The following is a 24,010-nucleotide window of genomic DNA, read 5'->3' as shown; positions in this document are numbered from 1 at the left end:
GCATGCTCCTGGCCCGAAGCGCCGCGCCGCTGCCCGTTTGGGAGGTCGCAGCGGTCCCAGCGGAGCCCCGCGTCGGCCGGGAGAAGCGCTGGTGCTGCGGCGGTGCAGCGCGAGGCGCCGCGTCACGCCAGCTCCTTGTTCTGGAACAGCTTGAGGATGTGATTTTCGATAACCTGTTGGACTGACGGAGGGGCGAGAAGTGAAACCCGGGGAAGCCAAGCCTGTGAGAAGCCAGTGCTGCTGCGGGCAGGACCTGGTCACCCCTTTTGTTCCTGTTTTCCAGTGGGAGGCTGGAAAACCCCCTTCTCCAGGGACCTGTCCCCATCTCCCCTGTCCCAGCCCTATGTCCTGCGCAGCTCTGGTTTGGAGGGGGAGCAAGGGGAACAGGACCCATCCTGACTGCTCTGCCTCGGTTTCCCTGCGTGGCAGAGCGGGGAGCTGTGGTGGAAGGCCCAAAAAAAAAGCCCCGAGCAAGGCTGGAAGCTGGGAATTGCCTAGAGGTTTTCCAGGGAGGAAAGGCAGGGCTTCCTGCCAGGCACAGAGGGGACACTTGCCTTTCTTGTGTCCCAGCGCCACGGCCAGATCCATCGGGGTGTAGCCGGAATCCGCCTCCGTCGTCAGGTCGGCGCCGCGAGCTGCAAGCAGGCAGTGGAGATCAGGGCACGGCGCTCCCCTGCCGACGCGGCGTCCCCTCCGGGGCAGGCTCAGGGTGGAGGGACCCCCAAAAGGTGCCCATCCTGGCTGGGCAGCCCCCCATGACTGGAGGGGGCTGCTCAGTTTCTCCCCCCAGGCGTGTCACGCTCTCTTCCCCGAGGCGGTAACCAACAAGCAGCGGTTGGAGGCCAAGGACTAAGCGCAGATCTGCCCCGTTACCTAGGAGGGCCTCGACACACTTGACGTGGTTGCCGCGCACGGCGTAGAGCAGGGGGGTGCCGCCGTTCTGCAGGGAGAGGGAAGGGGCCGCGTCACTGCCGGCCTCGCGCCGGGCCGTGCTCCCGCAGCTCCCGCTTCTCCCGGAGCGGCACGTCCCCAACCCGCTGGTATCCATCCCCTTCCCGCTCTCTCCCAGCTCCGGGCTGGGTGTTTCCTCGCAGGTTTTAGTCTCTGTAGGCGATACGGGAACTTTTAAACGGTGTCGTTTTAAAGACAACCTTAAGTTCTGAGCGCCGTTTCCTTGCGGCTGGTAACACCACCAAGCGTGAACAACTCGGGGAACCATTTAAAATGATTATCCAGATTAATTTCTTGAAACGACCGCGTGAACAGGCAAACAAGCGCCCGGGAAGCATCTAGGAGAGAGATGCCTCGGCCCAGAGCGGTGGGAACTCGCTGCTGCTTTTTAACATGAGCTTTGCGGAGCCCCCGCCGGGGCTTGCGGTCGCCCCCAGCGCCGGCGCGGTCCCCGCAGCGGCCCGTGCCCGGCGGCGCTCACCCAGTCGTAGGTGTTGATGTCCACGTCCCTCTCCAGCAGCATGGTGACGATGTCGGTGTAGCCGCCCGTGCTGGCCAGGGACAGGGCGCTCTCCCGCTCCTTCGCCAGCGCGTGGGGGTCGGCGCCCTGGGGAGGGCACAGGCGTTAGCCCCGGCGGGCGGAGGAGCCCTGCTGAGAGCTGGGTCCCCCACGGCCACGTCCCAACGGCCTCACGGGGCAGAGACAGCTCACGCGTTGCCAGTGACTTCTCCTTGGCAAAATCCTTACTGGGCATATTTTAATCACCATCAGACATCTCGGGTGAGGACTTAAAAGCCCTTCTCCAGTGTCACTAAACTGAGCCTGAGGGTTCCTGCTACTCAGCCCTTTTTCCCATCACAAGTTAACAGCGTTGCCAGCCCTGCACAGCATCCACCGTCTCTTTTGTTCAAAATTCCCCAGGCTACCTCCCCGTCCTCCGAGCCCTGCCAGCCAGGGGCCACTCCTGGACTTCGTTACCGCCTTTATCAATGTACCACCTCGTTTAATTTGGGTTCTGTTTGCCCCTTTTGATAATGCACCGCAATTCTGCTGCTAACACCGTAGCAAAGGCAGAGTTCGGCCAGTGCTCGTGAGGTTGCGAGCGCTCACTGATCACTGGACACGGGTGGGTGTGGGAGTGAGCTTTGGGGAGCAGCTTGATCCAGGGTGCAGGACGCTCTGGTTCCCGCTCACCCCCCAACAGTCCTCGACTGCGAGCCCAGCACTCAAGGACGACGCAGCAGTGAGTTCATTAACTGCAACGATACCTCGGTGAGCGCGCTTGCTGGCAGATTACAGGGCCCAAGTGATAAGCTTGATCTCAAATTACCAATAAGCAGATATTTAATTACAAACAGTTATTGCTAGCTGTGAGATAAGGCTCTTCACGCTCCTGACTTAGCTCACAGCCCAACGGGGAGTAGCATCCGACAGCGTCTGAGCCGTCAGCTCTGCCAACGTGTCCTGTTTGTTGCCATGGGAAGGACTGGCTGAGGTGGTACCAGGATGGTGCTGGACAATTTGGTGGCTACTGGGGTGGGAGATGGGAAGTCTGTTAAGGAGGTGCTGAGTGAGCGTGGCCTTACCCATTCCAGCAGGTGACGGACCGTTTCGATCTCTCCGAAGGCTGCGGCCCAGATCAGGGGCGTGAAACCCCTCTCGTCGGGTTTATTCACCAAGTTCTCGCCTGCACAAACGTGAGACATCGTTAACAGGAAGGGTAAAGCCCCCCTCTGCTCCCTGTCCCCCCCAGTAAACCCAACAAAGGCTTTCAGCTAAGCCAAGGGTTTATCAAAAGGCATGCTGTGCCCTTGCAGGACTCTGCAGGATCTGGGTGGGGTAAGAACCCCAAGAAGAGCCACGTACCTTTCCGCAGATGCTCTTTCAGCTGGCTGAGCTCACCTTGGGCAGCAAGCTGGTGGATGGACAGCGCTGGGGGACAGAAAGAATCCACCCATCAGGGCAAATTTTCCCCAGCTCAGCACCCACCGTCTGTAGGTGGGTCCCTGCAAGGCTGGGGTGGTGAGGACTGGCCAGCCCCCCCAAAAACCCCCGATGGGTAACTAACACCCTTCTGCCGTGCAGCAGCAGGGACAGCCAGCCACGACGAGTGCTGAGAGCGACAGCGCTGCAGGGAGCAGCTGAGAGAGCAGCAGGAGATCGAGGGAGGCTCCAGCCCCGCTGTCCCTCTGCTCCCCTGCACCCCACATCCATCTGTGCTCCGGGGCACACAGCCTGCTCTTCCCAGCGGTACTCACTGTCCAGTGTGGCTGGGAGGGCTGAGACCTCGTTGCCTCGCTGCCTGTTCGTCAGCGTGTTCGAGTGCTTCAAGGGGAAGCCTGTTCCAGAGAGAGGAGAGAGTCAGGACACGTCTCCTCCGTGCACAGGGAGGAACTACGCTGTCTTGAGGCCAAGAGCTTCACGAAAGCTCAGGTCTCATGCACCTTATCTGAAGCTGTTCCCTCCTGTCCCTGGCAAAAACCAAGCCTTGCAAAGAAAGGAATTATTCCTCTGCAAGTCAAGAGGGGGGAGACTGGGGTTTGACCAGTGCGCAGCGACCAACAGCTGAGCGGGGAAGATAAAACCGCCTGAACAGCTGCCCAAGGAGGGGCAGGGTCCATCTGGGGCACGGCGGGAAGCAGGGATCTGGCCTTAATGGCATAATTGCAAACGATACACCGCAGAGCACAGCCTGGGGGATGCACTCGGGTTCATCCTCGTTATTTCCTACCCATCAAGAGCTCCACTTGGAAATCTCAATGTGTTTTCAACAAGCGATTCGCAGTTTAATTAGGAAAGTATATGAAAAAGAGTTTGCCATCTCGGTTCCACTGCGTGGAGCTGCAGCGACCTCTCACTGCTGGCACAAGTCATCACCAAGGTCTGGATCTGGACTCGGCCTTGCCACATTATGGGAGGGATTGGCAGCAGTAAAAGACTTTTTTCCTAGGTGCCTTTGTGGGATGAGAGACCCCGATGATCTCTCCCACGCCTGCCTCCCACTGGGGCCGCGCCTGAGCATCTGTGAGCACCAAGCTCTGCAACACTCACTGTCAAGGGCCGGGAGCTCCGTGCTCCTCCGCGCGTCCATCGAGGCAGTCGAGGGCTTCGGGAGAGCGTCTGCTCCACCTACAAAGCCAGGGCGGCCATTAGAGACCTCGGTTCTGCTTGTTGGGCAGCAGGCTGGGCTCCACACACGGCACACCGAGACCCAACGGCTATGGCAAGCACCCCGGACCCCAGGGCAGAGGGAGAGTTGATGCCAGTTCACAGGGGGACGGACGCTGTGGGATCCTGGATCCGTCTTGGCTCCCACTGCCCTGCCACCCCTCAGCACTCACCATCCCCGTGGTCCAAGCGTGGCATCTCCTGGTCCGGCCGCAGATGCCCCAGGAGGGCACCGCTGTCCCCCATGTCCCTGGTCCCAGCCAGCTCCTCTGTGGCTGCAGCTCCATTTTCACCCTCTTTTGGGAGCTCCTGGGTGTCCCCGTTGTCCGGGGGGGTCTCCACGAGACGAGCGGCTGCTGCTTCACCTTCCATGGGGCACCTGCCACACAACAAGGCGTTAGGAAGTGGGGGGGGGGGGGGGGGGGAATGGGGACAACTCCCGGGATGGAGAAGGAAGCCTCGGGGTGAGGGAGGACGGGACGACACGACGCTGCCAAGTCCCCGAGCACCAAAGCACTTGCGGCCACCAAACTCCTCCGTGAGGGGGGGGGGGGGGGGCGGTTTGGGGACCCGCTTGCCCTCTCCGGGCCGGACTCCCCGCACCACCGGTCACGGGAACGGAGCTGCACCGGCACCGTCTCACCCCGGCACGGCCGCCTTCGCGCTCGCAGCGGGACCGAGCCAGGGCCGGTCGGAGGGGACACCCCACCCCACCCCCCCCCCCCCGCCATCTCCCGCCATTCGCCACCCCCGGGCTGACCGGTGGGGCCCGTCCCGGCTCAGGCCAGGCCGCAGCTCCCCGGTGAGGAGTCCGGTGGGTTCACCGCCGGCATCCTCCGGCCCAAGGGCTCCCCCCTCCTCGTCCCGGTTCCCGCCTCCTGCCCCAGCACTTCCCCTTCCTCCGGCCGCAGCCGGGGCGGCCTGGCGGGGCCCAGCCGGGATTTGGGGGGTGGCCGTCCGAGGGGAGGGGGAGGGGGGGCACAGTGGGGTCCCCCCCGTCCAGCTCCACCTGCCCGCTGACGGCGCGGAGGCCGGGCGAGGCGGGGAGCCTGGCGTTAAAGCGACAGTCCCTGTGGTGGGATGGGGACGGGGAGGCGGTGGCGACGGGGCAGCAGGTCCCCGCCATGTCGGGGGAACGGCACACACCCCCACACACCCCCCCCGCCGCCATTTTCCCCTCCTCCCCCACGGAGCCCCACGTCCTGCTCCCGCCTGAGGAGAGCGGCTCCGGCCGCCCAGGCCCCGGGGGTGGGAGCGGTCCGGCCCCGCAGGCCCGTGGCACCATGGCGGGGCTGTGAGGGGGACAAGTGTCCGGCGTGGGGGTTGTGTGTGTGTGTCCTCTGTGGTGGGGGGCTACGACCCCGGACCTCAAGGCCTCGTAGAGAGGCCAGCGACATCCTCATTCCCCTGTACAGCACTGGGGGGGGCCGGGGGAGGGGGACAGCGCCGGGCGTCCGAGGCCTCTGCCCCCCCGAGGCCTCCACACACAGACCCCAGGGGGGAGCACTGGGGAGCACTGGGCCAGGGGAGCGGGGGACACGACACGGCTGAGGCGGAACGTTCGCGCTGGGGCGATGTTTCCAGCCGGGGGTCTTTGAGGGGGAGGGGGCCCGCTGCGACGGTTTCCGGCCGGGGCCATTTTGGAGGGCGCCGGCGGAAGCGGAAGTGCCGGCGGGGCGGGATGGAGGAGCCCGAGATGCAGCTGAAGGTGAAGAAAGGTGGGAGCGGGCCGGGGCCGGCGGGGATGGCCGGGGAGCGGCGGCCCGGTGGGGCCCGGCAGCCGCGGGGCCGGTCGCGGTAGGGCTTTGCGGGTCTGAGTTGGCCGGTCGCGACGTGACCCTGTGGGCCGCGGGCGCGAGAGGGCTCTGCGGCGACAGCAGAAGTCACGACAGGGCCCTGCGGGTCGTGAGAGAGGAAGGTACGACGGGGCAGGGCAAGTTGCGACAGGGTGGGGTGGTGACAGGGTGTCGCAGGTGGTGACAGGGCTCTGCAGCCGCAGCAGGGCCCAAAAAGGCCCCCTTGGGGTTGGTCACGATGGGGAGCTGGATGTCGTGACAGGGCAGGGGACGACGTAGCCCGGCAGGAGCCAGGACAGGCAGAGCTGGCGGGACTCTGTGGGCCCGCTTGGAGCCGGGTCCTGCGGTCGGGAGCTGCCCAGTGTCCCCCTCACCCGGCTTGTCCCCTCTTTACCTGCCCTGCTGCGAGGGTCTCTTGAAAAACTTGTGTCAGGAGACGAGACAGGCAGACAGACAGGCGGACAGGAGGTGTGTCTGTCCCGAGTGGGGATAATTATTCCCGTAAAGTTCTGCATTTCTTCCCATTGGCATTCAGAAGGCTCAGCGGTTCTGCCGGCGCTAGAGAACTGCGGTATCCGAGCAGTTGTCACTGCAACAGAAGCTCTGAAGGGAGGAACAAAGCCATGTTTTCCTTAAAATAGAGCATTTTGCAGAAGCTGCAAGGTTCTGCTTCAGCCTGGTGAAAAGCTGGTTCCACCCCCCCTCTATGAGCAATGAAACGGTCTCTGGTTTTTCTGTGTCTTAATTGTGACGAGCTGTCGGTGCTCGCCGTGCAGGGAAGGAGAGGTCAGAGCTGAGATGGGAAGAAGTCAGAGCTGGGATGGGCAAACCACCAGTTGAAAAGGGGTTTGTGTGTGGAGGGAGGCCTGGGCAGAGGCTGGAGCAGGATAAGAGGCGGGAAGGGAGGGGAAGCAGCTCGGAATGGCACCGAAGCTTCCTGAGCCCTGGTCTGCAGCCACCGTGTCTCCTCCGTGGACATTTTTAGAGTGTCACCTGGGGGGGGAGGTGTCTGGAGGGGAGCAGCAGAAGGACCCTGCGACAGGGGGTGGCTCAGATGCAGAAGAGCTCGAGGCTCTGAGCAGAGATGAACCCAAAGGGCCGGTCCCGAGACGGAGCCTCCAGACTGGGAGGTGCCGGCACTCCCAGCCGGATGGGGCGGCTGCAGGAGCGGGAGCCAGGCCCCTGCTGGGCTCTACCCATCTCCTGGCTCCCTCCAAACCGGTCAGAAAGGAGCCAGTGATGGGCATCACCCAAGTGGTCCCTGAAACCAGAGCAACCAGAGCTCGTAGGGGCCTGTGGAGGGGGTGCCATCCCAGGCTGGTCTCCCTGCAGCCGGAGCCAAGCCCGTCGCTGGCTGCAGATGCCGTTATGGGGAGAGTGTAATAAAGAATGGCTGACTGGCTTTTAGAAAAGTGCTGCTGACCAGCCTTTAGAGCTAGGGAGGGAGGCTGGTTTGTACTAACCCGTAGGCACAGATGCATTGTGGACTAATAAACACTTTAAAGATAAGAACGAAGCAGAATCCACCCAGCGAAGGGCACCCGGTGGGATCCTCCAGTCAGACTGTGGGGCTCAAGGGACACAAAAGACTGAGCAGGAGAGACAGGGAGGGCAGCGAGCGAGAGCTGGTCTTGCAGTTTGGAAAAGCCCCAGGATGGTTCAGGGCATCCACCACAGGACAAGTTCAAAAGTTCAACCCTGAGGAAGACTCGGACTTTCATCCCCAACGACCACCAAGGACCCCCGAGGGGGGGGTGACTTGGGCGGACTGAGGCAGGACTATGGGAGGAACTTCTGTTAATGAAATAATTAGAATAACCCAACCTTTTCTTAGGAATGTAATGAATAAACATGAAAGCTGTAAATATAAGGCAAGAATCCCAACGCTTGGGCGCACAGGGATGGAAGGAGCCATCCCCCGGGCTGCCCGGCGCCGCAATAGAGAATCCCTGCTGGATAACCCGGAGTTGTTAGCGAGTTTTCTCGGCTTCAAGAGTGGAAACGGAACTGCCTGCTTTGCTTTCATGTCCTTGTTAACAGACTGAGTTACAGAAGTTATGTGGGGTTTTGCTCCGATCTCTCCATCGTTCCGTTGGGGACAGCACCAGCGCTCCAGGGCACCCTTGCCAACCCCGGCGGCTCCCTGCTTTCCCTAACTCTGGTGTTTTTCTCGTTGCAGTTACAGACAAGTTCACTGAGAGCATGTACGTGCTGGCCAACGAGCCCTCCGTGGCCCTGTACCGGCTGCAGGAGCACGTGCGGCGATCCCTGCCGGAGCTGGCGCAGCACAAGGTGAGCCGCGCTTCCCTCCGGACGCCGGAGCCGCCCCACACCTCGGGCACAAAAAGATATTTTCCTGCCTTGGCCCTTCGTCCCCATTTCACCTCCCTTAGGGGGTGGCAGGGAGGGAGGAGATCAGCCATCGGGGCGTGCGGTGCTGCGGGACCCCGGCTCTGGACCGGAGGGGACGAGGGGACGTCACAGATTTACCTGAGGAAGAAAAACTTGAGTCCAGGCGCGGTGCTGTGCTCCCATGGCTGGACTTGGGCGTGCAGACAGAGCAAAACGAGGGGTCTGGTTTGTGCAGGGAGGAGGGAGACATTCAATCTTCCTCCCCCCGGCCTCCCGGTGAGGGTTTTATCTCCTCCATAAAGCCAGGGGGAGGGCGAGAGCGGGGAAGGGGGAGCCTGAAGAGCCCACGTGAGGCCAAGCGGGATAATGGATCACCTCTCCCAGCTGTGCTCCTGCCTTTCCTCCGGAGCACGGACGCTTTAGTGCCAGCCTTGTTGTCCTTCTCCCGCTCCTGCCAGTCATGATTCATTAGGAGGGACGTCTCGTGAATAGATTACTGCTGCATGGCTATGCTAATGCGCTGTCAGGCCCCATTTTTCACCTTTGCTTTACAGCCCTGGTTGCCAAATGAACCTGGATTGTGACATTTTATTATTTGATTATTTATTAGCGTTTTATATACGTGTCCGTGTGCAGTGCTCGGTGTATGGGGGGGGGGGGGGCCGTGTAGCACACGTGGGTGTGATCACATTGCTGGCGTGCAGGGGGGCAGGTTTGTGAGGTGATCCCCGAGCTGTCACTTGCTTTCGTTTCATCAAGCTGGTCCCAGTTTCATCGAGCTGGCCCCAGTTTCAGGGAACGTGTCGTGAACAGGAGGAAATGGAGCCAATTGTCCGACACGTGGCGCAGAGGGAAGAGATCCGTTTCCGTCAGGGAGCGCTGCGTGACGGGGGCGAGGGCGAGGGAAGCGCTGCTGGAAGCGACAGCTGCGGGAAGGCGCCGGACACGGAGGGTGGTGTGAGGCAGCGGGGTTTGTGCCGGGCAAGGTCTCTGAAAACCTGAAATTCTCTCGTTTTCCCTGCTCGGCGTGCGCGTGGCCGTGTCCCGCAGCGTTCTGTGACCTCTCTGGCTCGTCTAAGTTCCTTTCCTCGCTGCAGCCATCCCAGGAGTCTCTTTTGTAGTCAAAATTGTGGCTGTTTTCCACTTTCTTCCTGGGAGGAAGGAGGTCGTGCTGTCCCGTGGGTGCCAGCAGCAATTACAAGGACCCTGCGTGTCCCCCCCTGTGTGACCTCAGCCATCACAGGCATCAGACACCTTTGGTCTTTCATGCCTTCATGTCCAGCCTCGCAGCCTCCCTCCTGCCCTGGCTGCTAGCCCCAGCTGGGCCAGCGGTGGCCTTTGTACACCAGGAAGAGCTCGTCGTGCTCCCTGCAGCGCACGCCGGCCCGTGGGGTGCCCGGTGCCCTGGGGTGCTGCCCCGGTGCCACCCCAGCACCCCTCTGGCGTTAGCAAACGTTTCCCCATGCTTGCTCGGCGGTGCTGCCAGTCACATCCATTTCTTTTTGCCCGCTGCATGGGCACTCCCAGCTTCTTAACTGGTTTCCTGGTTACTGGCTGTGTGTTTAATGGTGCAGTGATGTGGCCAGAGCTGGGAGAAAACAGAAGGAAAATCATTTGTGGCAGCTGGAACACGGGCAGATGCAGAGCTGCTGCTAGGGACTTCTCTTCCAGCCTCCTCAGTTCCTGAGTTTGGTTTTTTCCACGGCTGCAGCATGGTGTTTGGGAGCGTGCTCTCCTCCCTGCTGGTAACCAGTCCCTGTCAGGAACTGGGAGGGCTAAACATAACTCGGGCCAGTGCCCTGACTGTGCTGCCGGGCTGCTGGTAATGGGCTGGTGACCAGGTTCTCTCCCTTATCCTTCATCCCACTCCCATTTTATCCCAGTTCCAGGCGTTGCTGTTGGCAGCCCGTGAGCCCAGGCAGCCAAACCCCAGGCGAGAGGGATGTGCCCGGGGCCCTGACGGGGCCACCGTCCCCGTGGGGCGTTCAGTTAGGCGGGGGTGGAGATTTTGGGTTGCTCTGCCAGAGCCCCTTGGCTTTGTGGCCAGAGCCTGGAACGGGAGCGTGTCAGCAGGGCTGTGCAGCGTGCAAACGCTGTCAGGTTTTGTCTAAATCAGAGCAAAGGCACTAAAGTGAGGTGGGAAAAGAATAGAAATATTCTTTCGGAGTAGAAAAGAAGGAAAAGGACCGTTCTGTGTGGATCCGCTGGCAGGTGAATCTAATCCCGGGGTGTAAGTCATGTGCAAAGGAAACAGGATTTATTGGTGGGTTCCAGCTTTCCTTCAGCCGCGCAGCAGCTCCGTCTCAGGCTGGCTGAGTTCTCCCGAGACGCAGCCTTTGGAATTCCCAGAGGGTTTAAACCTCAGAAAAATGGGGAGGGAGGGGGCTGGGAGAAAAGTTTCAGCGAGGAGAAGGTCACCTCCGTGCCTTTACAACGAGCAGCTTTCTGTGATTGGATGGAACGGCCACCTTAATCCCTTCCTCAGCATCTCAAACTCTCCGAGCAGCAGATTTACCACCCCCGGTGCAAGGCCCTCGCCGCCTCCACGCGTCGTAGCTGCGCTGCTGAGCCCGGATTTCGCCCGGTCTGTTGAGAAGTTACATCTCCTCATTAATTTACTTCCAAGCAGCAGGAATTTATCATTAGTGCTGTTGTGTATTAATAGCTTTAGCTCTTAAACTGCATCCAAGGGCCTGTCCTGGGAATCTGAAGAAAGGATATCAAGAAAAGATTAAGAAGTGAGGAGCTCTAGGGAGCTGCATCTAAGGGCTTGTCCTGGGAATTTGAAGAAAGGACATCAAGAAAAGATTAAGAAGTGAGGGAAAGGCTCTTGTTCCTAATTAAGGACATGAAAATCCCAGGAAGTGGTGGGGATGCTGGGAACAGGCACCGCTGGCTCTGATACCGGGAAATGATTCCAATCTCTCCGTGCTCGGGAACGGCAGGACCACAGGCAAGTGGCTGTGACACGTAGGGCCGAGCCAGCGCGGTGTCGGGGTCTGAATTGTTGTTAAAGATCATCGGGGAGAGCAGGGCGAGGAGCTGCCGGCAGGTTTCGGCGTCTTTCGCAGCTGCCTCCGCCGGCCAAGCGTGACCCCGGCGGCAGAGACAGCCGGGTAAAACGCCACTGGGCTCTGGGACGAGCGCGGTCTCGGTGGGGTTGCGAGTCCTGGGCCTCAGGACTCTCTCCTGCAGAGAACTGCCTGGGGTGTTGCGTGTAGAGGCTTGTTTCTTTTGTACTTTAAAGCTATGCAGTCAGGCAGCCTGATGTAGGGCAGGCTTTGAACAGCACAAGTGATTTTGGATGCAGTCCAAGCTCCTGCCCGACCTCCTTCGCTCACAGAAAGAGGCCCTTGGATTTCCTCTGGCTTGTAACGAGACTCAGCAGAATGGACTGGAAAATTAGCTCCCACGAGAATGGATTTTAAAGAGGGCCCGGACTACTTAAGGACTTTGGAAGTAGTTATCTATTGAGCTACGCCGCTGAATTCGGCCGCGCTCTCGCTGTGGGTTGTGTATTTGTTTGGTTTTCCCTTTCCTTGGAGCTACAGCGGCCAATTACATCCCGTGCCGGAGCCGGCTGCGTGCGGTGCTGCTGGGGTCGGTGTGGAGTTGACAGGGCCCCTTCCAAGCTCGTGAAAGGGAAGGGCATCACGCTGGCTGCGGCTTGGGATCAGACAGCAGAGTTTCAGAGCAGACGGGGGGGGCCGGGGACGCTTGTGGGTACGAAAACGTTTGTGACTGGCAGGTCTAATGAAACGAGCGCTGGCAGGGCTGTCACAGAAACCGCTACCTGGGTTTGCCTGAAGGGCTGAGGAGCAGGCTCGGCAGGAGCTGTGTTATTTCACATCCCGGCTGCCTTCTGGGCCAGACACACCAGGAGATCAGGGTACTCTGAAACAACCAGCGCGGTTGCTGGCAGCAGCCTGGCTGACCCTGCCTCTCAGCTGCCTCGTGGGCTACAACATCTAAAGCCAAGGGAAGTTTTGCCAGAATATCCAAAATGCTGGTGCGTGGCACCCGGAGCCTGGAGCGTGTCGCAGGGCTGTCAAGTGGGAGACAGAATCCAGACACATTTTCCAGCGAAAAGCAGCCTTGGTTGGGCAGGGCTGGCAGAGCGTGGCGCTGCGGCTGGCCGGCACGGGCCTAACGCCGCCTTCCCTTCCCTTCCCTCCCTTCTCTTCTCTTGCAGTCCGACATGCAGAGCTGGGAGGAGCAGAGCCAAGGAGCAATCTACACGGTGGAGTACGCCTGCAGGTGAGGGAGGCTCCTCCGAGCAGGAGGGGCGTGTTGGCAGGCGGAGGGTGGGGGTGGAAACCAGCAGAAGGCGCCTGCACTTCCCTGACGCCTCCCTGGTGTCAGCCCGGGAGAGAGTGTGGTCGGGGTGAGGGTGTGAAGCCCCCTCGTGGCCATCCCCAAGCCGTTGCCGTGGCCATCCCCAAGCCGTTGCCGTGGCCATCCCCAAGCCGTTGCCGTGGCCATCCCCAAGCCGTTGCCGTGGCCATCCTTAAACCATTATCAAAGGCACCCAAACCATTACCATGGCCATCTTTAAACCATCACCATGAGCCTGGGGGGCATCACTTCGATGAGCGTGGCAGCTCCCCCCCGGTTCTCTGTGCGGTGCGGACCTGCAGCCAATCCACCCCCCAACTAGGGAGGGAAGATGCACAGAGTTGAGGTTTCTTCTGAACAGTTCTCTCTGTCAGGCTCTAAAACCACGGTGCCTTTGGAAATACCAGTCCTCCATCTCCCTCTGCCCCCCTCTTTTTGTCCTGCAGTGCCATAAAGAACATGACTGACAGCAGCGTGTACTTCAAGAGCATCGACAGCCTCCTCAAGCACGCCATAGCCATGAAGGACCAGCTGAACGCTGCTCAGGGCCGCAGGTAGCGCGGGGCTGGGGCGCTGCCTGTCCCTCTGAGGCTTTGGTGATGTGACGCAGCCCGCTGCAAGTACACCAGGTTCCCTCAGTCACACAGTTCTGGGCTGTGGTTTGAAAGAGCGTTCGGGTGAGCTTCTGCCTCGCTTTGCTGGGAAGCAAATAATCTTGGTTGTGAAAGGGTAACTGGAAAAGAATTTATTTCCTTGCTTAAAAAGGGGATGTTTGGTTGTGTAGTGCGTTAAATCTTCGTGGTGTCAAAGGCATTTGGAGTGAGGTGATGCTGCCGAGGTGGACCAGGGGAGAGGCTGTGTTTGGTGCTGTTCTCTGTCACGTGTGTGGCTCTTTTTTTGGGCAGAGTCCCACAGTGATAGGTAGTGCTGGTGGAGGCAGCAGAATGATGGTGCGTTTCTGTACGTTTGAACGACGGCTCCTGAAATACCTTCCAGCAGATCGTCTGGGTCTGGTGTACGTGTCTCTCCCCAGAACGGTGTTGGCGTTGGGACTCTGGCTGGGTAGGAGTGAGAAAACCCCCAAATGCCCATCGCTGATAAAACCACCACAGCGAACAGGGAGCCTCTGCCTGCAGAGTGACTCTGCCTGCAGACCCTTCTGGTTCGCCTTCTCTGTATTCCCGGTTGCCGATGGGGCAGGGTCACGCTCTGGGCCGCCCGGAGCGTTCTCAGGGGTTTCTGCAGCGGTGTGGCTGCCAAGATGCTCTCTGACCGCCCGCGGGGGCTGCTGTAGGCTGCTCCGTAGTCTGTGCTCGTCGAAGCTGCTCTCCCGCTGCAAGCGGCGAGGTGTTTTTTTTGTGAAGAACCCCTGGTTCTTCGCATTCTTAACGGCTGCTGGTGTCCTGCCTGCTGGGTGTGACTGTCTCTTTCTTTTCACAGCGCTGTTGCCCCACAAGCCAAGAATCCTCCAGCCAGTTCCTGATTTCGGACAAGACTGACCGTCCTCTGCTGCCTTCTCCAGCCCAGCTCTATGTTCTCCAGCCGCGGGAGGAGTGAGAAACCACCTGCTCGATCTGTGAAGCTGCACAGGGGCCTCTGCCTGCCTGGCCATTCCCAGTAACAAGGTGCTGCACCTGAGCAGGCAAATCCTGCCCCTGGGGTCAGGACTGCCTGCAGGGAGCCCTTACATCCCTTCCCAGAGCGCCCTACAGACGGGAACTGGGGTGGTTCTGCGTTTGTCCAGTTCCTTTCGACGGCAGACTGCTATGAGGCGTTTTTTCTCTCTACCTCTTGGCCACGGGAATATCTCAGAAAAACTAGGTCTTGCTTTCAGTGTTTTGTAGATAGCTGTGTAAAGGCGTAACGCGGGCACACTTCAGCTTTGCTCAGGAGGCCTTCTGCCAGGGGAGTTTTTCATGTGTGTGCCAGGGAGTTGCTGAATTTGGTTTTAGCGGGAACAATAATAAAAAGAAAAACCAAGAAAGTTCTGTCTAAAACTTTCCCCTGTTGCTCGCCTTGGGGGGGGTCGTGGAGCCTGCTGGCTCTGCGTGTTTCAAAGGGCCTGGAGCAAAACGGAGACGTGCAGAGTTGGAGCTTTTCAAGAGGAAAAAGAAACTGTCCTGTTCAAAAAAAAAAAAAAAAAAAAAAGACAAAAAAAAAGGACTTTCTTCATCCCCTGTCGAGCAGTGGGGAGCGGAGCTGAACGCCCAGCTTTGGAGGTCACTTCACAAAGGATGCAGCTTCAGTGTGAATTTCTCCTGGAACCACCAGTTCTGCTCTGCTGCAGAATTTACCGAGGACGCAGGGACCAAAGCGGCGCAAACTCCGTTTCCAAAGAAACCACGTTGTGCTCAGGATAAACGGTGTCTTCTGGGATAATAGCACGGGAGGTGAGAGGGAATCTGGGCATCGGCGGCCTCCCTTTGCTCCCTGAAATGCTTAATGATCGCTGGATGATAAGGAATTGGGGGAGAACCAAGCGTGCTGCTGCTCTGGGCCTGGGCAGGGCTGGCAGAGCCCCCGTGGGGCTGTGAGTGACCAGCACGGTGTTGGTCGGCGCGGGGGACAGCGAGCTAAACCTGCTCGTGTCACCCAGAAACAGCTGCTGCCTTCAGCACTGGGGCTTTCTGCCCCCGCGTGCAGCAGAGGACGGGCAGTGCCAACGCAGACCCTCAGCCTCCACGGGCGGCACCCTTCTGGTGGCACCCAGGTCCCCCCCACCCACTGAGCCAAGCCAGGGCACCGGGGCTGCTCGAGCGCAAGCCCTTCCCTGCTAAGAGCTGGGAAGAACTTCTGCTCGGAGGGTGGATGTGCTGGTGGCCGAGCAGCAGCCCCCCAACCCACCCTCTGGAGCTCGTGGACTGTTCTGGCTCCATCGCGCTCGTTGCTCCCCCAGCACCTGCCTGGGTGGGTTGTGTGATCCGTCCCGGTGCAGTGCTGGCTCCTGGGGCTGGAGGAGGGAGGGAGGAGGCAGGGGACGGGCAGGGAGGTACGGGCAGCTGGGGGAATGGGCTGGGATCTGCTGGAGAAGGAGGGTAGGACTGCTCGTGGGCAAGGTCCCCTCGCTTCTCAGGCGCGTGTTCCACGGCTGGGACAGCCCTGGGGGTCCCGCGGGGGGTCGCTGCCAGCCGTCGCGCTGCCAACGTGGCGGCCCTCGTGCGCAGGGTGGCGAGTGCCAGCAGCGTGGCAGGAGGGGCTGGGGGCTTCTGGCTTTGAGTGGAGGTGGCGTCTTCTCAGCGCAAGGAGCAGAGAGCGTCAGGCAGGGGCTGCGCAGACCCCCCCCCTCCCCAGGCGGGAGGGTGGAAGAGCAGCCGTCCCCCTGCTCCGCTGAGACCTGTATTAAGCTCTAAATAGAGATGCAAATCATGGCCCTGGGGCCTGCAGCTCTCCTGGGACGAGATGGGGCGGAAAAGGTCCCACTTCCACTCACACCAGAGTCGAGTCCTTGCCCGACGCTCCAGGTTTGCGTGCCAGCACGTTCCTCATCTCCTGCGTGACGCCGTTCCAGGGCTTGCCCTGCGCCTGCAGCAGGCCGGACTCTGCCGACAGCGTCCTGTGGGTTCGGGGCAGGTTGTAGCTCTCCTTCTCGGAGCGAAGCCCGGGGCTGCCCGAGGAGGTGAGGTTACTGCTGGCCGGAGAGCCCAGCTGGGATTTGTGCTCCAGAAAAGGAGGGAAGGAAAATTCCCGGTGGATCTCAGGCCGGGGCCGGGGTGCAGCCACGTTCTTGTTGTTCAGGTCGCTGGTGGAGGATTCGCCGTGCTGGGCAGAGTCGTTCTCGTACAGGGTGTGAGAAACCTCGGAGTGGCTGCGGCGTGAAACCTGGGAAGCCCGTACCAGGGCGTGCGTCACCGTGATCAGCAGGACGATGACGCCGGAGGAGAGGATACAAGCGCTGGCGATGCCGGCCTCCAGTTCAAACAGCAGCAGCATGTAGATGGCGAGAGCTGGGAGGGGAGAGGGCAGGAACATCTTGAGGGAGCGGAAGGGCTCGAGGGATGCGTTTGACCTGCAAACTTCAGGCCAGAGGAGCCCCCGTGAGGGCCGGTCACCGAGAACGGAAAGTTCGCGCTACAGGAATGAGCTGGCAAAGGCATTTGCAAAACAAACCCGATGCTGAAGTAGAAACTCAGCCGCTCGCCAGCAGTGCAGGATGCACGGTTTGGGGCTGAAAACACACGGTCCCTGCTGGGCTCTGCTGGTGGGAAAGGAGCACTTGCCTGTCAGGTAGACTGAGACCCCGCAGCAGAACAAGCCGATGGCAGCGTGGCGAACCGTCCGGCTGTCTAGAAGGAACCAGTCTGCCCTGCAAAACAGGTGAGGAAAATACAGGTCTGCGTGGTCTCCTGGCCCTGGTCTCAGCACAGGAAAACCGCTGATGCTCTGGTCCCTGCCGAGAAACTCAGCACGCTGGGTTTGTATAGAGCAGAGGTTCAGAGCCAGGTCACCAGCCCAAGGACCTCTGCTGAAGTGGGGGTTCCCCCCCACCCACCTCCTCCCCAGGCCGCTGGGTTGCACAGCTCTGGGCTGCGTTCTTCCCGCTCTGAAACGGAAGATTTTGAGATCATTTGAAATTTCTGACTTTTCCTGCCCCGTTCGAGCTGTGCTTCGGAAACCAGATCGGGGCAGGAGGGAGACAAATGGTTGGAGGCTTTTTGCAGGTGATTTGCCCCTGTCCAGAAAACCCCGAAGAGCAAACAGGGACCAAAACTGAGGCGTGTCAAGCCCGTCTCCCCCCCGTAAAGAAAGAATGAGTGCTGGCGCGTTGAATTAAGCAAGGCCAGGTTCTCTCTTCGCCCCCGGGATTGGATTTCTGTGCTCAGCTCACATTGCCAGCCTTTTGTCTGGAGGGGGCTTGGTACTTGAATTGTGCTTAAAACACATGAAAAGACCAGCTCCTTTCCAGCAGGGCCTTTGTATCCCACCCAGCACCGACCCCTGCGCCTGCTGCCGGCGCTTTCCCCCCCGCACGCTCTCCACCGAGCCGCTGCCAGCTCTGCCTGGGTGTCTTCGGGGGCAGGTTGACCCGGCGAACCTCAGCCCTCGCTGGGCTTTGGAGGCTGCTGGCACCCGAGGATGCCTCCGCTAATTGGGAGAGCGGGATGTGGTCGTTAAGGGGACGCAGCGTAGTGTGGCCGGGGTGGAGGTTGGTGGATGGGTGCCAGGCGACTCGGCGGGGGGGGGCGGGTGGTGTTGGAAATGTGAGTGCTCAGAGCGGTGCTGGCAGGACCGCGATGCTGGGAAGCCACAAACAATCCCTTGCAACAACTTGGGGCATCGCTGGTGTGTCGTCGTCCCCCGGCCACCTTTGAAAGTCCTCAGGAGCCGTTTGGAAACGCGCCCTGGCTTCAAAGGACCTGCTGAAGGGGCAGCGGCGCAACCGTCCTCCCGGCAGGACCAACCCTCTGCGGCGCCAGCTCCTTCCACCCCGCGGGGTGAACGCGGCAGCCAAGGGTGCTGTGCCCTGGCCCAGTCTCCCCGCAGCGTGGCCTGGTCCCCTCCCCTCCTCCTGGGCTTGTTGTAGCCCTTCGGCCGTTGCCGCCCGCGTGGGGAGCTGCAGCCAGGGGCCGTTAATAGACCCTGGACCCGCTCCCGCTCCTCGCTGCCGGCGGGGAAGAGCAGCCGCTTTGTTTTATTAATTACCTGAGTCAGGGGCTGGGGGGGGGGGGGGGGGATGAGGAGGGAGGAGAAGGACTTTGTTTGGAGCTGGCTCGGATTATTGAGCGCAACGCTGAGAAGCGGAGCGGTAATTCAGTGTGACAGGCCCAACGTGGGAAAGGTCCCTGGGACGTGAGCGGGTCCCCTAATGAAACCAGGCGCCCGGTGGGGCCAGGCCAGCTCAGCCACGGGGAGATGGCGGCTAACGGTGTCCCACATCGCAGGGGAGAGGGGGTGAGTCCTGCCGGCACCTCCAGCCTGCAGACCAGCATCGCGAGAACCCGCCCTTTTCCTCCCAAACACGAGCGTGACCTTCAGGTGGCAGCTGGGGAAACTGAGGCACAGCCAGACGAAGCGATCTGCTTGAGACCCTGGGCAGAGGGACACCAACCCAGGGCTCCCGACCCTACCGACGCCTCATGTCGCCTGCAGCAAAGCCAAAAGCAGCCTCGTGCTTTGCTGGGGCTCGGCAGGAGAGCACAGATCTGTTCTTTAAAAATCAAATTGTTTGGGAAGCGCTTCCCTGCTCGGTGAGACGGCGGTTGCTCTTCCCTGTAAGCCCTTGAGCGAGTCGCTGCTGCTGGAGGACGGGCTGTCCCACGGCCGGCACGTTCCATCTCCCTACCTGTGACTTTGCATCTGGCTGCCTGATTAGCGCCTCTCCTGTTTCACCCTCGGGTTTTTCAAAGCTGAACCCCACAACTTCAAAATGGAGCATTTTACGGCCCAAATCAACACCAGGTGTCGGATGAATTTACAGCTGACGGGGAATTTTCTGCTGTAGCAGTTTTCCGGCAGAAACTGAGCTCCCACCGCTCGGTTTTAAAAACTTTGTGTTTGGCAGAAATATTTTGCTCTCCTTCGTTAACGAGCGCGCTGAGCATCAGCTCCGCTTGGAAGATGCTGAGAGGAGACGCTGCCGCTTGCTGGAGTGCCTCCAGCCATCGTGCTCCATGCAGAGCAGGAGGCATTGATGGGTTTGTCTAATTAGGGACAAAAGTAACTGCTGAAACATTATCATTTCCTTTAAATGAGTTTTGACTTGCTTAAGTCAGAGCGGTCCTAAAACGGTCCCGTGGGGACTGTCGCCTGAGCTACACCGAGGGACCTCCACGTCCAGACCGGTTTCCACCAAGATGCTTTTAAATCTGATTATTCACAAGTTGGGGGTTTTTTTCTGTTAATCCAGGAGCGGAGCTGGTGCTGGGCTGGGTCAGCGCAGGCAGAGGAGCTCGGCCCAGCTCTCCGCCGAGGAGGGAGGAGGAAATCGCTTTGGAAGCGGTTTTGCAAGTGTAAATGTGTTGGTAATGATTAAGTCAACACATGTTGGTGGTTAATGACCCCAGGCCTGCGGTCAGCTTGGTGCTGAGCCAGTGGCCCGTGCGGTCACCCCGGCAGTGACCCGAACTGCCCAGCCCTCCTGCTGCAAGGGGACAAATCTCGGGTGGTCCTGGGCATCGTGGCCAGGCCCAGCACATCTTCCCTGCCTTAACCCTGGAGCTGAGCTGGCCCTGCAGCCTGGGGTGACCCCAAGGGCTCCTGTAAGCCCGGAGAGGGACCCTAATGTGCGCCCTGGGTTCACCCAGGGATGTTATTGGGGAAATTAAAGAGCAAGCCCGGGTGGAGGGGCTGCTGTAAACTTGCTCCTTGTCGATACAGTCGCTCAGCACAGCTACACCCCCAACTAAGGGGCACACTTACAGCCCCGGGGTTCATCAGCCGGAGATAACCCCGCTTCCCGGACAGGCAGAGGTGAATTTTGTGATCTCCGAGCGCTCAGCGAGTGCCAGTGGCATCGTTCGCTCCCCACAACCCCCGTTTTGCAGGGGCAATGACTGGGGGGGAACCCGGGAAAGGCCAGACCTTGGGGTGCAGGAGGGGTGGGCAGGGCTGCGCATCAGCCCACGCCACGGGGACAGGCGCCCTGTGACAGGTCGTGGTGCTACCCGGCACCCCTCACCCTCCTCACACCCCTCACCCTCCTCGCACCCCTCATTCCCCCAGCCCCTTCTGCACCCCTCCAGCCTCCTCCCTCCCCTGCCGACCTCCATCCTCTCAAGACCCCCCTCGGAGCCTCCCCTGCACCCCGGCGCCCCCTTCCACGTCCCCCTGCACCCCCAAACCCCGCTGCCCCCCACGTCCCCCTGCATCCCCGCCGTCCCCGCCGCTCTCACCGGTCGGGCCCGGGCTGGCCCCGGCACAGCTCGGTGCTGAAGTAGCCGTGGAGGAGGCAGAGTAGGAGGCAGCTCACGTTGAGCACCAGGCAGAGGGCGGCCAGCACGGCCGACACCGGCAGCAGAACGGCGGCCACCGGCTCCGGTAGAGCCCCTCGGCCGGTACCGGCACCGGTCCCGGGACCGGCCCGCCCCGACGGCAGCTGGAAGATGAGGCTGGAGGCGAGCAGGGCCATGGCGGCGGCCAGCGTGCCGAAGAGCAGCAGCACCGTCAGGGCCCGCTGCGGGTAGGCGGCGGGCATGGCGGGGCCGGTACCGGTACCGGCAACCGGGGAGGGGCGGGGCACCGGGAACCCGGGGGGCACCTGCAACCGGGGAGAGCCGCGGGAACCGGGAAGGGCAGCGGGAACCGGGGAGGGCACCGGGCCGGCGGACCCGCTCCTCTCCGCTCAAGTTGCGTGAGCTCCGACTCCGGTGCGACCGCGAACCGGGAAGGGGCACCGGGCCGGGAGCGCCGTTCAGGGCGGTGGAGCTACGGCCCCACCGGGTGTTCGTCTCCCTCCCTACGCCGCTGCTCGGCCGGGGCGGGCCGGGGCGGGCCGGTCCTGCCTCCCGGTACGGCCCCTCGCCGCGGGGGCTGCAGCCGAGCGGCTCCCCCGGGCCGGGACCCCCCAGCGCCGGGCTCCGCCCAGCACCCTCCCCCCGCCGGAGCCTCTTCGGGGTCGGGGGGGGGGGGGGGGGGGGGGGGGCGGGTTGGGGGGATTTGGATGGAGGGAGCAGGACCGGGAGGCTCCGAGCTGCGCTCAGGAGGATGGACAGAGGGACGGGCGGGTGCTGGAGCTGCTCCGAGCGGTGCACCCCGCCGCTCCCCTCGGCTCTCCCCGTTCCCAGAGGATCCTCCTGCTCCTGGGAAAATCCTGGGATCAACCACGTGAATGTAACCCCGGCCTCGGCGTGGAGCGAGCGGAGATGAGGGGCACCACGGTGGCCTAATCCTGCTTCCCCCCCCCCCCCCCGGGACATTTGGCCTCCACCTGCGGCGGGAACATCCTCGCCGGGTCAGGAGGGAGCACCCAAAATGTTCTCGTAAGGCTGAGAAAGGACCTGTGAGGGGCTGCCCCACCATCAGCCGCCGGCCCTTGGGGCCAGCACAAGTTTCCTGTGTCCTATAAATACCCTGGGAAGCAGAAGCGCCTTTTCCCCTGGGATCTGCCGCACCACCGGGTTCCCCCCGGGAACCGGGGAGGATTCAAGGAAGATTAGCTCAGGAAAAGTCACTCTGCAGGTCACCTGTTACCTTGGGAAATACCCCGAACCTTGGAAGCTGCCTCAGTTTCTCCACTCAACCCCACATTCCCCAGCACATCGATTTTCCCTGCGTATGAGACACAAGAATATCAGGATTGGGCCTTCCCAGACACGTCCCGGGCACCCTGCCAGTGCCAGGCCAGGGGACCGGGTGCGATGCTGACTCCTCCAGCCTGGTGGCATCAGCGCCTGGAGCCGTGCCCGAGCCCGGCTGTGGGATCTGGACGGGGTGACCTTTCCGTCTGGCAGAGGAGCTCTGCCCGCCGCGGCGCTGCCGGCCTTCCCGTCCCGCGTGGGTGGTTCCTGCTGGCACCCTCCGCTCCGGCCGGAGCCGTGCGGGACATGGGCTATTTTGAAAGCTGGTGTGTTGGCCTTGGCAGGCAGTTTGGCTCCCAGTTTGTTTCCAGCCCTGCTTGCATTTTTGGCTGGGGGGCGCGGGGGGGATGGCAGTCCCCAGGCCTGGGTCGCTGGCACTTGGCCCAAAGTCCCCAAAACAGCTCCCGGTGATGGGCTCTGTCCTTTCGCCGTGGCTGGGAGAGAGATGGGGCTTGGCCGTGTCCTATGGGCCGTGTGCCTTGGGGTGCTGAGCACTGCGGGGCTCAGCCTGGGGCACCCAGCAGCTGAGGCTCCCCAAAACCCCAGGATTTTGGGGCAGGAAGGGCCTCAAGAGGGAGCTCAAAGCTTTCAAGCTGCTGACCTGGAGCTCGCAGGGAGCAGCCGGGCAGAAGCCCAGCCTGGGCACCCCCTGACCTGGGGGGTCCGGGCAGCCCCTGCGCCCAAAGAGGGGGTTCAGCTGCCGTGGCTGGAAGCGGTTCTCAGCCAGGCCAAACCCCTGGGAAGCCCAAGACAAAGGCGGGGGGACAGGGCAGGGAAGTCCCACACCTCGGCCGGGCAAAGGGCCACCCTGATGTCCCCAAACACTGGCCCACGGCAGGACGGGGTGTCTGAATGCGTTGCCCTCGGACTCCACAGCTGCCAGGACGCCAATGCTCTTGCAGTTGTGCTCTCCCTCCCACCTCCTCTTTAGGATCAATTAAGATTACGAGCAGGGCTAATTAACAGTCTGCTAATTGCACTCTGAAGCCCTCTGTAAATCATGAGCTTTAAAAGCAGCTTTAAGCAAGATGTCGTGTCCTTTCTGCCAGCGCAGCCTGCAGCGAAAACCTCGTCCAGAGAGTCCCCATCTCTCCAGCCCCTCTTCCCAAACCCCCCGGGGCTGGGACTGGCATGCCTGGGGTGGAAGGACGTGTCCCCACCGTGGGGCTGGTTTCCAGCGAGCCCTTGATCACCCCTTTCCCACCTGCTGCTCGGGCAGCTCCGCTCACGTAGCGGGAGCTTGGGAATTGCATCAGTTCCCCCTCGCTGCTGTAAACACGGGCACTCCCCATGGGAACCCCACATCGAGCAGCTCCCGGACAGCCCTTCGCCTCCCACCGTGGCCAGAGGGAGTGGGACCCCCGGCAAGGCCACGCAGCACCCACCCGGGGGATGCCCGGCAGATCACAGGTTTGGGGGAGCTGGAGCAGAGCGTGGGGGTCATGGTCACCCCTGCGGCTGCACCACGGCTTTGCCCCCGCCGAGGTAGAGGTCACACAAGGACAGGAGACGAGCGGGGGTGTGAATTGGGCAGTGCCTTCTCCGGGGCTGATTTTGGGGCTGGGTTCGGACCTGGACACAGAGCCAAGGCACATCAGCATCTCTCAAGGTCAGATTCTGCTCCCTCTGGGGAAAAGCACCGTCTCAGTCCGGCTACTCGCCACCCTCCAGCCCAAATGCTGACTCCCAGCTCCGCTGTGCTGTTCCCCTCTGTCAGAGCCAGGCAGGCCATGTGACAGAGCAGCGTCTGCAAAGCCCACTTTGGGTCATCTCCACAGACTTTGAGCCACAGGATCCAGCACCACCTGCATCCTCCGGTCCCCACTCGAGATGCCCCGGTGCAGAGCGGGTTTCTGCCACCTTCCCTGGGCTGGGAGTGGGGATGGTGCCAGGAAACCACAGCGGTGGCTTGTCCCAGGTGCCACCAGGGCCTGTCCCCACTCTCTGTGTTGGGTGGGGGGAACACAGAGGTGTTGGGCTTTGCAGCAAGCAGGCGTCGGGTTGCTTTTATTGAAGTGGGTCTCCAGCAGCGTAGGAGCTGCTTGCGGAGGTTTCGTGCTCAGCATTTCCTCGCAGCCTCCCTCGGGTTCTGTCACCGTGGTTCAGCGGCCCCCACGCAGGGTTCCAGGGACACCCGCTCGCTGCAGGTTGGCCTCGGGGACAGGCTGGGGGCA

At 61.4% G+C, this 24,010-nt stretch overlaps 3 protein-coding genes across 4 annotated transcripts; 1 reads left to right on the top strand and 2 right to left on the bottom strand.

Annotated features, from left to right (window-relative positions):
* Positions 1-122: 122 nt before the first annotated feature.
* Positions 123-4,492, bottom strand: RFXANK (regulatory factor X associated ankyrin containing protein). Its single transcript, XM_086477443.1, has 9 exons — positions 4,294-4,492; positions 4,004-4,081; positions 3,211-3,291; positions 2,819-2,884; positions 2,539-2,639; positions 1,433-1,558; positions 874-940; positions 555-635; positions 123-181 (listed from the first exon to the last, which is right to left on the bottom strand). Exons 1-9 carry the CDS (start codon positions 4,490-4,492, stop codon positions 123-125), a joined length of 858 nt encoding a protein of 285 aa, XP_086333569.1.
* Positions 4,493-5,786: 1,294 nt separating this feature from the next.
* BORCS8 (BLOC-1 related complex subunit 8) lies at positions 5,787-14,581 on the top strand. 2 transcript variants are annotated; one of them, XR_015184019.1, is made up of 5 exons: positions 5,787-5,838; positions 8,096-8,208; positions 12,461-12,525; positions 13,050-13,618; positions 14,044-14,083. XR_015184019.1 is itself a non-coding variant. In XM_086477514.1 (5 exons), exons 1-5 carry the CDS (start codon positions 5,802-5,804, stop codon positions 14,084-14,086), a joined length of 366 nt encoding a protein of 121 aa, XP_086333640.1. In that variant the 5' UTR covers positions 5,787-5,801; the 3' UTR covers positions 14,087-14,581. The 2 variants fall into 2 exon arrangements, 1 of the variants encoding a protein (XP_086333640.1); XM_086477514.1 differs by having other exon boundaries at positions 13,050-13,157; positions 14,044-14,581.
* A 1,448-nt stretch (positions 14,582-16,029) lies between these two features.
* TMEM221 (transmembrane protein 221) lies at positions 16,030-20,734 on the bottom strand. The gene is made up of 3 exons (XM_086477709.1): positions 20,433-20,734; positions 16,821-16,906; positions 16,030-16,547 (listed from the first exon to the last, which is right to left on the bottom strand). Exons 1-3 carry the CDS (start codon positions 20,732-20,734, stop codon positions 16,030-16,032), a joined length of 906 nt encoding a protein of 301 aa, XP_086333835.1.
* Between the last annotated feature and the right edge of the window lie 3,276 nt (positions 20,735-24,010).

Source organism: Leptosomus discolor, chromosome 24 (genome assembly GCF_034619465.1).
Source record: "Leptosomus discolor isolate bLepDis1 chromosome 24, bLepDis1.hap2, whole genome shotgun sequence".
NCBI classification, from domain to species: domain Eukaryota; kingdom Metazoa; phylum Chordata; class Aves; order Leptosomiformes; family Leptosomidae; genus Leptosomus; species Leptosomus discolor.
The sequence above is the reverse complement of the archived record's forward strand: the minus strand, read 5'-3'. Positions and strand labels throughout refer to the sequence as shown.

Excerpts from the sequence above, each read along its gene's own strand:
- RFXANK (XM_086477443.1), bottom strand. The coding sequence starts at position 4,492 with ATGGAAGGTGAAGCAGCAGCCGCTCGTCTCGTGGAGACCCCCCCGGAC. Across the intron at positions 941-1,432 it reads ACATCAACACCTACGACTGG|AACGGCGGCACCCCCCTGCT; the intron begins GTGAGCGCCGCC and ends CTCTCCCTGCAG. Across the intron at positions 182-554 it reads GGCGCTGGGACACAAGAAAG|TCCAACAGGTTATCGAAAAT; the intron begins GCAAGTGTCCCC and ends CCCCTCCGTCAG.
- BORCS8 (XM_086477514.1), top strand. The coding sequence starts at position 5,802 with ATGGAGGAGCCCGAGATGCAGCTGAAGGTGAAGAAAG. Across the intron at positions 8,209-12,460 it reads CGGAGCTGGCGCAGCACAAG|TCCGACATGCAGAGCTGGGA; the intron begins GTGAGCCGCGCT and ends CTTCTCTTGCAG. Across the intron at positions 12,526-13,049 it reads ACGGTGGAGTACGCCTGCAG|TGCCATAAAGAACATGACTG; the intron begins GTGAGGGAGGCT and ends TTTGTCCTGCAG.
- TMEM221 (XM_086477709.1), bottom strand. The coding sequence starts at position 20,734 with ATGCCCGCCGCCTACCCGCAGCGGGCCCTGACGGTGCTGCTGCTCTTC. Across the intron at positions 16,907-20,432 it reads GGCCAGCCCGGGCCCGACCG|GGCAGACTGGTTCCTTCTAG; the intron begins GTGAGAGCGGCG and ends CCTGTTTTGCAG. Across the intron at positions 16,548-16,820 it reads GGTCTCAGTCTACCTGACAG|CTCTCGCCATCTACATGCTG; the intron begins GCAAGTGCTCCT and ends CTCCCCTCCCAG.